The 15989-nt window shown below is 38.5% G+C and overlaps 2 protein-coding genes across 2 annotated transcripts; both read left to right on the plus strand.

Annotated features, from left to right (window-relative positions):
* The first annotated feature begins 272 nt into the window (after positions 1 to 272).
* On the plus strand, positions 273 to 2541 carry LOC128736387 (clavesin-1-like). Its single transcript, XM_053830866.1, has 2 exons — positions 273 to 1010; positions 2284 to 2541. The coding sequence occupies exons 1-2, from the start codon at positions 273 to 275 to the stop codon at positions 2539 to 2541; spliced, it is 996 nt and encodes a 331-aa protein (XP_053686841.1).
* Positions 2542 to 9266: 6725 nt separating this feature from the next.
* On the plus strand, positions 9267 to 10341 carry LOC128736388 (clavesin-1-like). Its single transcript, XM_053830867.1, has 2 exons — positions 9267 to 9995; positions 10081 to 10341. Exons 1-2 carry the CDS (start codon positions 9267 to 9269, stop codon positions 10339 to 10341), a joined length of 990 nt encoding a protein of 329 aa, XP_053686842.1.
* Positions 10342 to 15989: the final 5648 nt, after the last annotated feature.

A 15989-nucleotide genomic window follows, 5' to 3' on the forward strand; every position in this document is an offset into this window, starting at 1 on the left:
AAAAACGATGAACCGATTCTACAGAAGGTGTCCTTGAGGACTTATATAAAAGTTCACTTTCGAAACAAGTTTCACGAGTCCTGGGCAACGTAAATAGTACAACTTTTCGAGCCTAAAACGATCACAGCAACGAAACTTCTTTTCAAGTTTCATATCCGCTGCAGCTTCCAAAAAACCGATAAATATTTGCTTCATTCGTTCGAATCAACTCAGTCAGAATAAAGTCGCGTAACGAATTTGTAGCGGAAATACTCGTGTAAATCGGTACGGTAATGACGGAAGGAGTCGGGTTTCGCTTCGGAGAGGTCCGCGTGGACAAAGTACCGGACGTGTACGATGACGAGGTGTCGGAAATGAGTCAATTCTATCGAGATCTAGCGAAGGAACTGGGTGAAGATGAGCTTTCCCGGAAACAAAGCATTCAGCAGCTACGCGAATGGATTGCCAAACATCCACACATTAAACGCTGTCGAACGGATGCTCCATTTCTGCTGCGTTTTTTAAGAACCAAAAAATATTCCTTCATCCAAACTGCTAAAACGTTGGAAAGTTATTTGACGGGACGCATCAAACACCGGAAGTGGTTCAATAATTTGGACATTGACGAACCGGAACTATCGATGTTGATCGATGCTTGCTACCTGTTTCCGTTGCCGCGGTTGGACTCGAAAGGACGTGCCGTGTTTTTCAGTTGTTCGTCCGGTTTCGATGCGACTAAGAATACAATTGTCGGCCCAATCAAAATGATTCACATGCTTGGGGAAATTTTCTACGAAACCAATGAAGTTCAGTGTGCTGGCTGCGTGTGGATTTTCGACATGGAATTGATCGATATGAACGCATTGGGGCTGCTGACCATTCAGGACATTCGCACGCTGGCGGAGTTGGTCAATACAGCGGCCGCTGCGCGCATTCGGGAGCTGCACTTTATCAATACGCCGGCGGTTTCGCGTGCCATCGCCAATTTGGTGCTGCAGCTGATGAGTGATAAAATTCGAAGTCGAGTGTTTGTAAGTACATAATAAAGTTAACAGTGATTGGTGTTGAGTGATGATAAGTAGTTGCGTTACTACATGAAAGGATCAGAATCGAAGCTCATTCGGAAAAATTAGTTCTAGTTGTACTGTTTCAAAGTATAGCTGATCGACTAGTTAATTCCAATGTGAAGTTTTGAATTGATAGACTGTTTTAAGATGTAGCATTGGATAAAGAAAAAAATTGGACACAGTCAATATAATGTAATTTTATTTTCTTTGTGAGCAAATATGACTGAAATTTTAGCTGAAAGCAGTGGAAGATGTGTGGTTTATAAAGGCAGAGTTTCATCAAAATCGATTAAATGGTTTCACTGAAGGTTGTGGAACAAGAAAAAGTACGCAAAAAGTTTAGGGCACTCACTTCGAAAGCCCAAATGTTTCTCATCGTTGGATCGGCAAACATCTTGGAATTCCACGTTCACCAATATCCCAAGCAGACAGAATGCTTCAGGTTATCAAGCGGAAGAATGGCAGTGGTTTACCGAGGGCCAAGACAGAAGTTGGCCAATTCAAGCTTCAACTCAACATTTCGATTCTGGATGTGACAAAAAAGGCAATAGCGTCGGTTTATTTTCTCGCAAAAAATAATGACACGTTCTGGACTACATATTACAAAGTTCGGTAGGCATCGAACTGGAATGACAAATTAAACACGACAGTGAAAACTCGCGCAAGGAAGCTGTACAGGAAGTGGCTCATAAAACCATATTGAATTGTTATTGATTGTTAAACCAGATAAATGCGAGAATAGAAATGTTGTAAATGTTGCCAAGTTTATAACGCCCTATATTGTACGCGAGAAGACACTGTCGAAATTAACTAGAAAATTTCTTGCGATGTGCTGCTGTTTCAAAATGAGTCACCAATTCATCACATCAGTTGAAAATGAACTTGAATTTACGAAAGTGTCTGAACAAATCGACCCTACCATCGTCCAATTTCGATGAAAGGGCTGAAGGAGAAGAGGTTCAAAAAAGCAATGTTGTCCAAACGTAATCATGTGGTAGTAATTCATTTTCTGAAAGTTCGAACAAAGTCGGTTAAAGACATTATACAACCTGTTTTGTGAGTTGTTTTTGTTTTTGTTGTTGTTGTTGCTGTTGTTGTTATCTGACCCATTGTGTTGTGAAAAGTCAACCATCCAAAAAGACAACAGTAGTTGGTATATTTAATCTTCTTTCATTGTATGCTGACACAAACCAAATTTTACTTTAGCAAATTCTAATTCAGTACCTCATACTTTCAGTGCCACGCATCGCTGGAAGATCTTCACTCCAAGGTGGATAAATCACTGCTTCCGAAGGAATTTGGCGGAGACATTCCGGCAGCCGAGCTGGCAGCCACCTATAAAGAGCTATGTCGAAAGATGCGCCCCCGGCTGTTGGCACTGGACGAGATGGAAATCGAGCTAATCGATAATCCAAACGATGTGTGGACTAACGGCACTGCTGCTGGTATGGAAGAGGGAGCAATCGGATCGTTTCGGAAACTGCAAGTGGATTAGTGTTGATATTGATAATGGTAATAAAATCTATATCGCTGATATCTATCTAGCTGTGGAAACTTTCTCGATGTTATCGCAGAGCAAACTAGGATTGCAGAATATCAACACTGATGTATTGAAAAATGACTAGTCCGATGCACCAGCTACGGTTTAACAAATTACGATCAATTAGCGCATTCATGCGTTGTCTTTGGGACCGTCTATTCTTTATTCAAACAAAGCCAATGACGGTAAATGAACGATTTTGGGTATATGTCAAACCGGGTTAAAAGCCTTGGAGGATTTCGTGTGATTTATGCATAATTCTATTATGCTTTCTGTGTGGATAAATGATAAAAAATGTTTGACAGAAATTCGAAAAACCTAACTGCGTTAGACAACATTGCTTAATTGAGCGGTCACAATTGAATAGATTATGTATGTACATGAAGTTGTAAAACGATTATAACTTGTTACTAAACCGTGTTGCTGCCCAAATTATTTATTTTGATGCATATTTTTGTTTAAATCAAATTTCTATTTAGTTTTTGCTTGTTGAGTTTGTACTAGGCAAAATGCTGTCAAAGGAAGCCGAGACTAGGATATTTTTCAAATTTTTCAAATAGGGCGGGTTTAGTTTATAATATACTAGCTGACCCGACAAACTTCGTATTGCCACAAGTTAAACTGTGTTGTACATAAATCGTGAATATCGGATGACCTTTGTCATCCTTTGTCATTTGTTTCTGAGGAGTTCATGGATGGTTTAATATACAATTTTTCCTCACAGTAAAGTAGAAAACAACTTCCCCCATTGCTTAGCCTGATAAAATAAAGCGAATAGCATTAAAATATTCGCCATGATTATATAACATTTCGCCGAAAATAATTTTGCTAAACACTACTTCTCGGTTGACCATAACGCGGAATATAGAGTCTCGTGGAATACCATTTCGCGAAAAACCTTACGCGGGATGTACCATTTCACCGAAATGGAAAGTACCATTTCGCAGGGGTTATTCTCTCCTTACTCGCTGTCGCTCGTTCGGACTCAACTGAAAGAAAATAATAGAGATCAGTAGCCCTACGAAAATAAATAAACCTAATTGATAGTTTTTGGTGGTCTTGTTATTGACTAATGTTTTATGAAAAAGCCTAAAATTTCTCGAGTTCGATTAGTTTTTAAGTTACGCAAAAAAATCCGTTTTATTTGTATGAGAGTCCTTATCCCCCTACCACAGGGATGAGGCAACTAAAACAATCATAAAAAAAACCAGCCTCCAAAACCTCCCACATGCCAAATTTGGTTCCATTCGGTTGATTAGTTTTCTAGTTATGAGGAAATTTGTACATATTTCATTTGTATGGGAGCATCCCCTCCTATAGGGGGAGGGGTCATAATTTTCCTCCTGAAGAGGGGAGGGGTCTCAATGCACAATAGAAAAACAATTTGCCTTCCAACACACCCACATGCCAAATTTGGTTCCATTTGCTTGATTAGTTCTAGAGTTATGAGGAAGTTTGTGTTTCATTATATGGGAGCCCCCCCTGCTAAAAAGGGGAGGGGTACTAATTCATCATATAAAAAATTTTTGCCTTTAAAAACCCTCACATGCCAAATTTGGTTCCATTTGCTTGATTAGTTCTAGAGTTATGAGGAAGTTTGTGTTTCATTGTATGGGAGCCCCCCCCCCCTGCTAAAAAGGGGAGGGATACTAATTCATCATATAAAAAATTTTTGCCTTTAAAAACCCTCACATGCCAAATTTGATTCCATTTGATTGATTAGTTCTCGAGTTATGAGGAAGTTTGTGTTTCATTGTATGGGAGCCCCCCCTCCTAAAGTGGGGAGGGGTCCTAATTCACCATAGACAAAATTCTTGTCTCCAAAAACCTTCACATGCCAAATTTGGTTCCATTTGCTTGATTAGTTCTTGAGTTATGAGGAAATTTGTATTTCAGTTGTATGGGGACCCCCCCTCCGCTCTTAGTGAGAGGATAGGTCTCTAACCATCATAAGAACCTTCTCCGGCCCCAAAAACCCCTTCATGCAAATTTTCACGCAATCGGTTAAGTAGTTTTCGATTGTATAAGGAACATACGGACAGACAGACAGAATTTTGTGTTTCCTTTGTATGGCAGCCCCCCCTTTTAGTCGGGGGAGAGGTCTCTAACCATCATAAGAACCTTCTCCGTCCCCAAAAAATCACTACAGGCAAATTTTCACGCCTGTCGGTTCAGCAGTTTACGATTCTGTAAGGAACATGCGGACAGACAGACAGACTGACAGAAATCCATTTTTATTTTGATGCCATTGTTGAGGAAGTGACGAAAGACTCGGTCTTCATATTCTATGACAGATCATAGTCTTGTTTGCGATTATATCAGCAAACACGAACTTATACTTGCTTGGCATATCGCCAAGCGCAGTTGCAATGTAAAATTTTTGACCGGGAAGTTGCTTGTAATCTATTTTCACGCAGGTTTCGTGGTCCATTTAATTACATTCGTTGAATTTCGTTAAAACTTCCTTGTACAAACGCCTAGCACGCTTCTTGGCCTTTTCGAACGGGGATATTCCGGGTGGTTTGATAGTTGGAGTCGTACCTTCTAGCCATATCCCGGATAAAGATGCCAGGATCCCCCTCAGCTTTCGGTGCATAGTTCTGGTTTTCTTAAAAGTTCTTTGCCGCCTTTCCACACCTAGGTTTTCCTTATAACCTAGTAGAACTTTACACACTGTTGATTTTTTTTTTTGAATTTTTAGCACTTCGTTAACTTTGATTTGGCATTTTTAGCACTTCGTTAACTTTGATCCAGACCACTCTGGATTTTTTCTGTTTTACTTATCTCTTACCTTGTCGCGGTTCAACGTAAACTATTTTTTATGAAAATGAAGTAGCGTTTGGTGAGAAGAATGGTAGAGTAGATGAAACTGGGAAACTGCGATATGAGGCTAAAATATATTGGGTAGTTCAATTGGTAAGTGGGACTCTAACCCACACACTTCTCGGTTGGCCCCCGAGTGCTTGGGCAACCGTCTGCTGGGGAGTGTATGTGTGTGCGTATAGGGAATGGTTAGACTGGAAGGACGGAAACTAGATGCCAAAAGTAACTAAAACTTTATGATTTCTGAGTAATTTCTTCCAATAATATCAATATCGGCCCGGCAGCCATTCAAGACCATTTCTTTTTTGAGTTGCGCGGTGGATAACTTTTAATGAAACTTACAATATTATGATTGTTTACGACAATTAAGACTATTTACTAGTAGAGATTTAAACCTACGTGTCAAGTAAAATAAAGTAAAATAAAGAAACTTAACCTAATATCTAATTATGGTTAACCAAACTAATGATCTATAAAGATATATACTAATGATATATAAACCGAATCATCGCAGTAGAGTATCGCAACGATTTTTGTCGGAAATTTGAAATAATTTTATTTAACGTAGCTTCTAGGGTTTCAATACCAGTGAGTCTTTGTAATTCTAATGTACTAAACTAAGGAGGATGCTTCAAAATTATTTTCAGAATTTTATTCTGAATCCTCTTATGTCTCTTCTTCCTTGTAATACAACAACTTGACCAAATCGGAACGGCATATAACATTGCCGGTCTAAAAGATACAATATTTTACAACGGTGTTTTAAATGCACGAGTAAGAGAAATGCGCCAAGCATGGACCAATTTTTGATCGTAGCATCCTTTAGTTCGGTCTGCTTTTTGTCACTGGAAAATCGACGTCTCGTAATCGGCACTTTGTACTTGATTTATTTTGCTTCATGAAACAGCAACGATGGCACTAACGCTGGCACTAAAAAAATCGCTGCAATAGGCAATAGTGCTACATAGACTTGATAGTGGATTACTTTATTTGCAACATCCTTTGAGGACTTTTGGTGTAAATATGAAGCTATGTATGGGGAAGTGAGCTAGTGATTTATAGTTATTCATCAATTCCAGTGGAGGTGTTCTCATATATTTTCAAATTTGAACTACGGCGTTTCCCATTTAGGAACTCATTATTGCCTAATGAAATGAATGGAATTTGATTTGGCCCATGAACTATTTTTATTTCCTCACTTGATGTACGATCAACTATATTTGTGACAGATTATAGCTCATTATAGTGTTTCCTACAACCTCTAATGAACTTACATCTCTAATGATAGTATAGCTGTGATAGTATAGCAAAGAATGAATGGCTCCGAAACCGCGAGGTTGCTGGGTCAATTACATATAGCTGCCTGGTGCAAAAGCAAATAGCAAGGGTAGCATTATTGCTTTGTAATATTGCAGATCACGGCCAACTCCCGGAGAATGTGGGAATAAATCAAAATTATGAATGATGTGATTAGTTTATGCACATGAACACTACAAACGTTTCTTTCATGGTGGATTAAATTTTGGAGAAAATTCATAATTAATTTTTTTTAAGCCAGCAGAATATTACAAAAATGAAAAGCCAGCATATCATAAATGGATCATTCCATGGCAAGTGACCACACCAGATGCAATAGAAAAATGCTCAATTATATTTTCATTTTATAATGCCAGATAATTCTACTTAAGATGGCGAATGACCTTCTGGGTTAAAACCACTCTAATAAAAAAAATTCTACATAAGAATCACTCAACGAGACAAAACAATATTTGTGGTTTAGGAGATAGTACATTTTAAGTATTGATGTATATACTAAAGTCAATTTCCGTGCTTCGCAAAGATCTTTACGCACTACATCGTTGTTGCATGCCGTTTTTCATCGTACCACATTTGGATTCCACGAACCGATGACTGCATGTGTCCGGACTTTCACTCGGGTTGAAGAACTCTTCGAGTTTGGAGAGCCAACTGGAAAATTCACGCAGCGACTGTGGAACACTGATTTGATATAATTTTTAATTGTGGACCTTACATGTGACTATAAATTCATTAAGACTTTGTCAGATGGATATATTAAATAAATAATAATAATAATAATATATGAAAGTATGACTGAATACGTCTATCCAGAGTATCCAAGCCATTTTATATCTAAATACTCTAGTTAAACTATTTTCGATATATAAGGAGCAAATTGAAATTGAAACAACTAAAAGTTGTACCAGATAATGTTTCATTAAAACGAATATGGAATTACCCGGAGTAATGAAATTTATTGTTGCAATGCCACTATTTCTTATCTAGAGGACGTTTACCTTAAAACTAATGAATAAACTTTTTAAAATATCAGTAAATTCTCGAGCATTGTCGTCATTGCATTGCCGTGACAACAAAGCAATGCAAACATTGCTGTCACGCGATATAAAGAAGGCTGTCAAGTCAGTACGATCAATTCGAGTATGTACATAAACCAATTTCCGCCGAAACTGCAAAACAAACCAAAATAAGGAATAAATAATCCGAAGCATTGTCGTTGCATTTGCATAAACCGTTTGAATATATGTTTGTTTATCCTAGCTTGTATTCAATTTCATTGAGAATAAATCGATGAGTGTTGTACATACAAAGAGGATTAACATCAATGATGAAATAAAATAATATGAAGAGAATATTGTGAGAAACCGGCTTAAGAATGTTAAAAAAGTAAATTTCGTAGAAGAAATGACTTCGAAGGGTAATATATCCGAGAATATACAGCCAAAACATCAAGTTAACGTTCGAATTGGATAACAATTTTCCTTTTAAGTTATAGTTAGCTACAGAAAAGTAAACAATTTAATTATCAACATGACGCAGGACTTTTGCAGAAGCATAGAATGGAATAATTTTTCTTATTGCTCAACAAGATTTATCAACATACAGAAGCTTATTTTCTGTATGTCTAACTATTTTTCTATTTCACCTGTTGAATAAGACATTGTTTTAGATTTACACCCTAAAAAGTGGTAATGCAATTGTGTGAGTAGGTCATGCTTTAGAAAGTTTTAAAATTTACCGATTATGCTGGATTCACGGATACACTATGTATGGTTTTACAAAAAAAAAAACTTATCAATTTCTAATGTACAAATAATAACCTCATTTGTTGATATTGAACATTTGGAATCAGCGCAGCTTGTCATCTGCGAGGTCATTCGCGACAAACAAAACATCAGTGCGTATAATAAAAATTGTCTTGACTGCAAGATTTTTAAAAACCACATAATTAATGACTCCGCAAAAATAAATATTTGAACATCCACGTGCTGCAGGCGACCCTCAATTACCGTATCGCAAAGGGTCACAGCAGCATCAACAAAACACCAATTTGTAGGAATCGCGTAAATCTTTCACATTTGCCGTTTGACCCCAAACTGCAACCTAACCCGAAGTGTGCCTTAGAGCGCAATCAAAATATCTACGTTGTCTTGTTACATTTCGCACCCCAGCAGAGTGGTCGCAATTGCCTAAGCCCAAAGCAATTGAACGGCTGCGAATGGACCCGGGCTTGCGCCAAAAATCTCAATACAACACCGCGCAGTGCGGTGTGCATACACACACGTTGTCGTCACACCGCGCAACACCCCAATTGATGATGGCTAGGAATACCCACGGTAATGAGTCGTACATACATCGATTTATTAAATAAGAAAACCATGTCGCAGCCGGGGCTTAGTTTGCATCGGAGGTCCATCGCGAACAGATCCGTTCCAGCATCGCATCGGTCACGCAGCAGCTCTCGGTTTTGTCGTTTCGTGCGCGCGTGTTAAGTGAAAGTAATTGTTTCGTCTTCTCGCGAATCGGTCCAGCACGTAAAGATGCCCAGTGAAGTGTTGGCTCCTTGCCTGGATAAGGCACCGAAAAAATACGATGATTACATGACCGAGCTGGACGATTTTTTCAAGGACCTGGCAGCCAAATATCTCCGAGAAGACGATAACATACGGGAGCAATCGCTGCGACAGTTTCGCGATTGGATAGCCAAGCATCCGCACATCAAAAAAGTTCGTACAGATGCTCCATTTTTGCTGCGTTTCCTGAGGACCAAAAAATATAATTTCATCAATTCGTCCAAGATGCTGGAACGTTTTCTTGCGGCTAGAGTTCTACACAAGAAATGGTTCAGTCGATTGGATGTTGATGAACCTGAACTGGGTGCGTTGATAGATGCGGGATATTTATTTCCCCTGCCGGAACGGGATAGTAAAGGCCGCACATTGATTTTCAGTGAATCGTCCGGTGTAGATCCTAATAAGTTTACCGGTGCACACGCCTGCAGAATTCACATGCTGATGGCCGAGGTGTTACATGACGTAAACGAAGTTCAATGTGCTGGTTTTGTGCTGATCTACGACTTCTCCAAAATAACCCTTGCCCACATGAATATCGTTTCGTTTAACGAAATCCGTATGCTGACCAGAGTGTTAAACAATGCGACCCCGATGCGTACCCAAGAAGTACACTTTGTTAACACACCTCCGGCGGCTCTAACCGTGGCTAATTTCGCCCTGCAGCTGGCGAATGAAAAATTGCGGAACCGCGTCTTCGTAAGTGTTAATTATAGAACAACTAAACAGTATGAATGTTTACGCTGAATAATTTGTGTCTTTCATTTTTTTCTGAATAAATCAGTGTCATCGCAATTGGGAGGAGTTGTACACCAAGGTGGATAAGAATCTGCTACCTAAAGAATACGGTGGAAAAATTCCTCAAGCCGAACTGATTGATAATTTCAAACAATTGTGCCGAGAGCTGCGCCCAAAGCTGTTGGCACATGACGAAATGCATATGGACGTCGCCGAAGGATCCGAATACTGGAAGGAATCTTCCTCTGCTACCTCAGAGCTGGACAGCGGAACCATTGGAACGTTCCGAAGGCTGCAGGTGGATTAATGGCTGTATGTTATGATGCGGTGCTGTGTACTAGACTATTGTTATATTTGTGGAATAAAAAGTTTGTGGTTATGATAATTAACTTACAGGTGTGTTGATTGGAACAGAAAGTCTTTCGGGTATTGCAGTGGTTTTCACTCTGCAAGTGCTGTTAAAATCATTTAGTAAAAGTGTCGGAAAATTATAATTATGATTAGTGTAGTGTATTACGAGTAGAGTTTCAATTGGAATTCTGGCACTGTATTAAGCTGGCACTTCTGTACTAGGACTTTATTAGTTCAGGGGACTAGAAACAATGTTTCTCTATTTTTTCTTTCAACTACAATCAGCTCGCCACAAAAGACATTTTTTTGCTGCTTATAATATTCAAATAACTAGCATCGAAACTGTGACGTTTCAGTACTATGGCTACACATTGTCGTTTAGAACAACGAAGGAAATTCATGCTGCTTTTTTGCCTCGTAAATTAATTTGAGCTAAGTGAGACGTTATCTTTAACCTGTGAACCGATTAAAAACTAATTCAAATAGTAGAAATGGTTGAATGGAGAAAAATGACCCATAAATTTCAAAACGGAGCTTGGAAGAACTATTATTTCAATCGAAGATTATTTAGAGAACCTTGGAGTGAAACTAAATCTTGGTCCTAAGAACAATCGAATTCAAATTCAGTTTTTCTAATTATTTGGTAAATGTGAAAATCTTGTGAACCTTGCAAAAGAGATGTTTTTTAGAATATTATTTTTGTCCCTTTTTCTCTTTTGAAATTTGAAACGACTACATACTTTCACCCTAATTCCAGTGTGCGCGAATTGGTTTGCCCAACCAATGTGTGGATTAACGGATGTCATAAAAAATAATTTCCTCCGGTGCCAAAAATGGTTATTTGATCAATTTCGTAACAGTTTTTCATCTTGGAACTGTCGAACACAGCGACCTGATGGAATGATTACCTCATTGAATTGCATGAAATCAGAAAAGTAAATGTATGACGACAGCAAGTTCAACATAATTATGGAATCAATCGAATAGAAGCAATGTAGGCATTCTTTGTTAAGTTTTCTTTTACTTCCATCGTCGTCAACAGTGTTGAAGCAATATTTATCTACAATTCATAACATTTTCAAAATGCCGGTAAAGAGTCTTCAGGTGAGCGTTCAAATTTGGCCAGAAAAACTTATTTTTTGATTGCAAAATAAGGATTTTCTTCTATATATGGACTCATTATTGTGACCAGTACAGTTAATCTATTGTGATATCGTTCGGATGTTTACTGTATACCGTATTGCACTTTTTGCTATAATCGCCTTTGAGTGAGTGATAGTGGAGTGTCGTCGTGGTTGGGCCACGTTTTGGAATTCGCCCATAACTTTCGTTTCAAAAGGAGCTTTGGAAATCTAAACTCATCGTTGCAAAGGTCCAACAATAAGGTATATTTCCGGAAAGTTTTGAACTGATTGGTTGAAAAATAAAAAAGTTATAGGCATTTACGTGAAGACAAAAAATGTTGTCATAGTCGGGCAATGTTGTGCAGGTTGGGCCACCGTAGAAAATCTAAGACATACGTATGGAAATTCTATATAGAGACATGAAAAGAATGAATTCCGTGAACAACGACTCATATAGATACAAATACCCTATTTTTAATTGCATTTTTGTGAAATTTTGGCGAGCTTGTAAAATCAATGTGGCTACAATCGTCTTTTCCGAAGTGTACAACTACAATGAAAGAAACAACAAAAATCTAAGTTTTTATCGTATTAATTTTGCTTTATTTCATCACATTTTACGTGACTGACATTCTCTAGCGATTATTGCGTTTCTGCGCTTAAAATTATGGTAGCCCAACCATGACTTCTCAAGTGGCCCGACCTTTACAATTAGCGCTTTTCTAGTATTTCACCCTAGCCTTCCCAATCACCTTACTGGAGGGGATTTTTCTATAGTCTTCGTGTGCAGCACAACACACTTCATACATTTTCAAAATTTATATTGTTAATTGCATTTCATGAATCATTTCTTGAAGAAAACTTCATTGCGTCTGGAAATTTTTTTTTAAGATTTAGTCACTGAATTCAGTATGGATGTTTTGAATACACGATTAAAACTCACAATATTGTGAAAAGTTAGCTATCACAGTAAGAAGTTTTACAATGGTTGTATCATAGATATCATGAGTTACTAAAACTGTAAAATCGTGATGGCCCGACCATAACAGTGGTCCGACGATAACGACAATACCCTATATAAATTTTATGCGCAGGTACTTGTGGTTGGGTTTTATCCTTTTTTCAAAGCTGGCACTACTTTACCCACCTCGTTCCTCATACGCCAGTTCTATCTCCAATTATAGCGATAAGTCCCCATTACGTTCCTCTGACCAGTACACTAACTACAGATTATCAGTACATTTACGCTTAAAAAGTGGCTTCATCGGGGTATTATATAGAATTCAGCATGAAGGAAGGTTAAGAGTGGCCTGAGAATAAACTCATGCCAAAGTCACTATGTCATCACATGGCCCAGTCCTATTAAGTTTGGACGAGATTTTAAATACGGCAACTCGCTTGTCAAAGCAGACTCGGTAACCTTACGGCTGCAGAAACCCACAAAATGAAGCTAGCCCCCAACCATTTTAATTAGAATATTACATAATGAAATATTCTATAAACATTTCAGAAGTATGAGTGCAGGTAAAACAAAAACAACAATTTGAAACATTATAACAAAAGTAAAGAAAGAAAAATTATTTCAACACAAAATAAAAGCTAATTTATTTAAAAAAAACCTTTCGTAGTTCAAACTACGAGAAATTTAGACTTATATTTTACAAGCTATTCCGGCAAACTTCGTATTATTCCAAAAGCGGAAATCGCGAACTTCCCCGGGAATATTTTTTCGTGCGTTGAAGATGGTACTGGTCAACTTCGATCGGCCAGCTCGATCATATATTAGAGTTATTTGTCCCGGAGACCCCATAGTAACTATTTCTCTGGTTTATGACTACTTCTATCCCTATCCCGGCGGTACCAGATGGTAAGTAAAATAATTGATATGGACTCAAGCGAACGGAAAAGTACAACCGTTACCACGGGAAAGGCTTATTTGTAGTTGAATACGAACAAGTAGAATTCCGGATGCCAATCTATCAAAAGGTATGTAGCCAAAATGCTATTTTACAGCGACGCGCAGTAAAAAATGCGTGGAATGCCAATTAACGGCTGATTTATGACACGGCACTAGACACGATACGAAAAGTTTCTATAAAAAATCAACCACAGACTAACGGAACAATTCTTGTTAGGTTCAAGGACTATGATTACCGAGAAATCATTGGAAACAACATTTCGGTGTGATGTTTAATGGCGATGAGCCCGGGATCGTCGATAGGAACAGGATAAAGATTGAGGATAATAGACAAGCGTTTTGTCTCCCATCTTTGGATGATGTGAATAAAGTAGTAGAAGAGCTGAAAACGCAAGGCAGCTAGAAAGGACGACGTGTTTACCGATTTTTTTAAAGTCGAATGCGAGCGGTTGTATTGTGCAATCTACTGGGTTATACCACTGGTACCACTGGGCTATACCACATGATTTAAGGAACAACTACCGGTAGACTCATTCGTTTGTCACATATCCCCGATCTACAAGAATATTGCGAAAATTTTCGAGGTATAACCACAAAACAGAAGTGGAAGTTCAAACTCGTACATGCAATCTTTTACAGACACTAGCAAACCTGGCATTAGAGAAATAGTTGTTTCAACGAAAACACACGTAGTCACACAAAAGTATATAGGGTAACAAGGGGTAAGAAGGCCCAGCGGGGTAAGAGGGATAACATCGATTTCGCCAAGAAATCCTTAAATTTTCTACAAATGCCCCAGTATGTTTTGTTTATTAGACTATTAAAACACTTTCGAGACAACCTGTGGCACTCGGCCGTATCCAACGTCAAAACTAGAATCAAAACAAACTTTTCGTTCGCAGTGTCTTCATGCGATATAATTTCAGCAGCAACAAATTTAAGGTTATTCAGCAAAAAAAAAGCTATGTATTTTGTCGTTTCTCTTACCACTGACTTTAATTGGGCAATTCTTGTTCTGTGTGTGGCGGAAAAGGTATATAGAATAGTACGGATTGAGAGATAAAAGAAAAATAATGTAAATTGTTAACTAGGGGTAAGACGGGCCATTTTTCACGGGGTAAAAGGGCCATACGTTATAGTGCTCATAATTGCCTAAAGTTCTTCTGTTTAGTGTCTTAATAGATTTTAAAAATATTGAATGAAAAAACCAACTTTTTTCCTGTTGAATTTGACTAACTTTTTTATTATTCTGACAGATACGCATTTCGTTTACGACTTGCAGGCTTCATCAGTGTCTTTTTCGAAATAGAGTACACCTGTAATATAAATTATTCCTGAATCTGAGATCATCCTGTCTAACACAGAGCCTCCCACGTCCAAGTGCCATTCGAATAACTAAATCTATTTAATTTTGGATCTAACGGAATCAAAATTCGATGATCCCAAGTCACTTAACGGTTCATTTAATGTGTTGCCTTCTTTGCCTTCACCTAAACCTTCTTTTTCGTTCAGTGTATTGGACAGCGATAGTTTTATATCTAAACCGCGTACAGATTTCGTTGTTTTTTTACTTGTTGAGTGTCTTTTTTATTGCTAGTGACTCGTGCAAAGCGTGAACTGAGGCTGTTTTCATCGCTTAAAACTGTTGTGGTTACTCGACTCGGCTAAATATCTAGTGATTTCCTACAAGTTTTTTCGATCGGCTTGTTTGTTTACATTTTGCATTGGGCTGCTTTAGGGCATATCCACCGGCGGTCACATTCGATAGATCGTTCTTATCGTTTTATATTCGATCTACACTGAAAACAATATTCTGTTACCGTTCACTATGGATAATGCTTGTGACCAATGTGCCAAACCGGTCAAGAAGGAGGAGGAGCATATTACATGCATGGGTTTTTGTGACCAGGTTGCTCACACAAAATGCGCCAAAATGAACACGTCTTTTATGAAAGTTTTGCACGAGCGAAAAAATCTTTTTTGGCTGTGCGATGAGTGTGCCAAGTTAATGCGGATGGCGCACTTTAAAAAGGCTTTGTCATCGGTAACTAGTGTCGTCGCCTCTATCGCAAACAATCATGGCGAAGCAATCAATGAATTGAAGGAGGCCGTTTTGGTTAACGGAAAGCATATGGAGCAAATCACTAAGAAGGTTCAAGAAAGCTCTACTACACCCTTAAGCTCTAGATTGCCCATCGGCGAGCCCCCAAAGAAACGTCGTCGTGATGAGGCTCCTAAAAGCGCTATGCCGTTACTTGGTGGCACCAAGTCATCAACATCTAAAGGCGTTGCCACAGTTTCTCCACCCGTTGAATCATTCTGGCTCTACTTATCTAGAATCCATCCAAGTGTAAAGACGGAAGCCGTTGCCGATCTTGTCAAAGAGTGCTTGCAATGTGAAGAACCCATTAAAGTAATTCCATTGCTAAAAAAGGATGCGGATTTAAAGGCCATGAACTTCATCTCGTTCAAAGTTGGAATGGACAAAAAATATCAGAGCAAAGCGCTTGATCCGGATAGTTGGCCCTGTGGGATATATTTTAGGGAATTCGAAAACAACAC

This window comes from Sabethes cyaneus, chromosome 2, assembly GCF_943734655.1.
Source record: "Sabethes cyaneus chromosome 2, idSabCyanKW18_F2, whole genome shotgun sequence".
Taxonomy (NCBI): Eukaryota; Metazoa; Arthropoda; class Insecta; order Diptera; family Culicidae; genus Sabethes; species Sabethes cyaneus.

Bases quoted from the DNA above. Each gene is read 5' to 3' on its own strand.
- LOC128736387 (XM_053830866.1), top strand. From the start codon at position 273: ATGACGGAAGGAGTCGGGTTTCGCTTCGGAGAGGTCCGCGTGGACAAA. The intron at 1,011-2,283 runs GTAAGTACATAA...TCATACTTTCAG, and splicing joins AAATTCGAAGTCGAGTGTTT to TGCCACGCATCGCTGGAAGA.
- LOC128736388 (XM_053830867.1), top strand. From the start codon at position 9,267: ATGCCCAGTGAAGTGTTGGCTCCTTGCCTGGATAAGGCACCGAAAAAA. The intron at 9,996-10,080 runs GTAAGTGTTAAT...TGAATAAATCAG, and splicing joins AATTGCGGAACCGCGTCTTC to TGTCATCGCAATTGGGAGGA.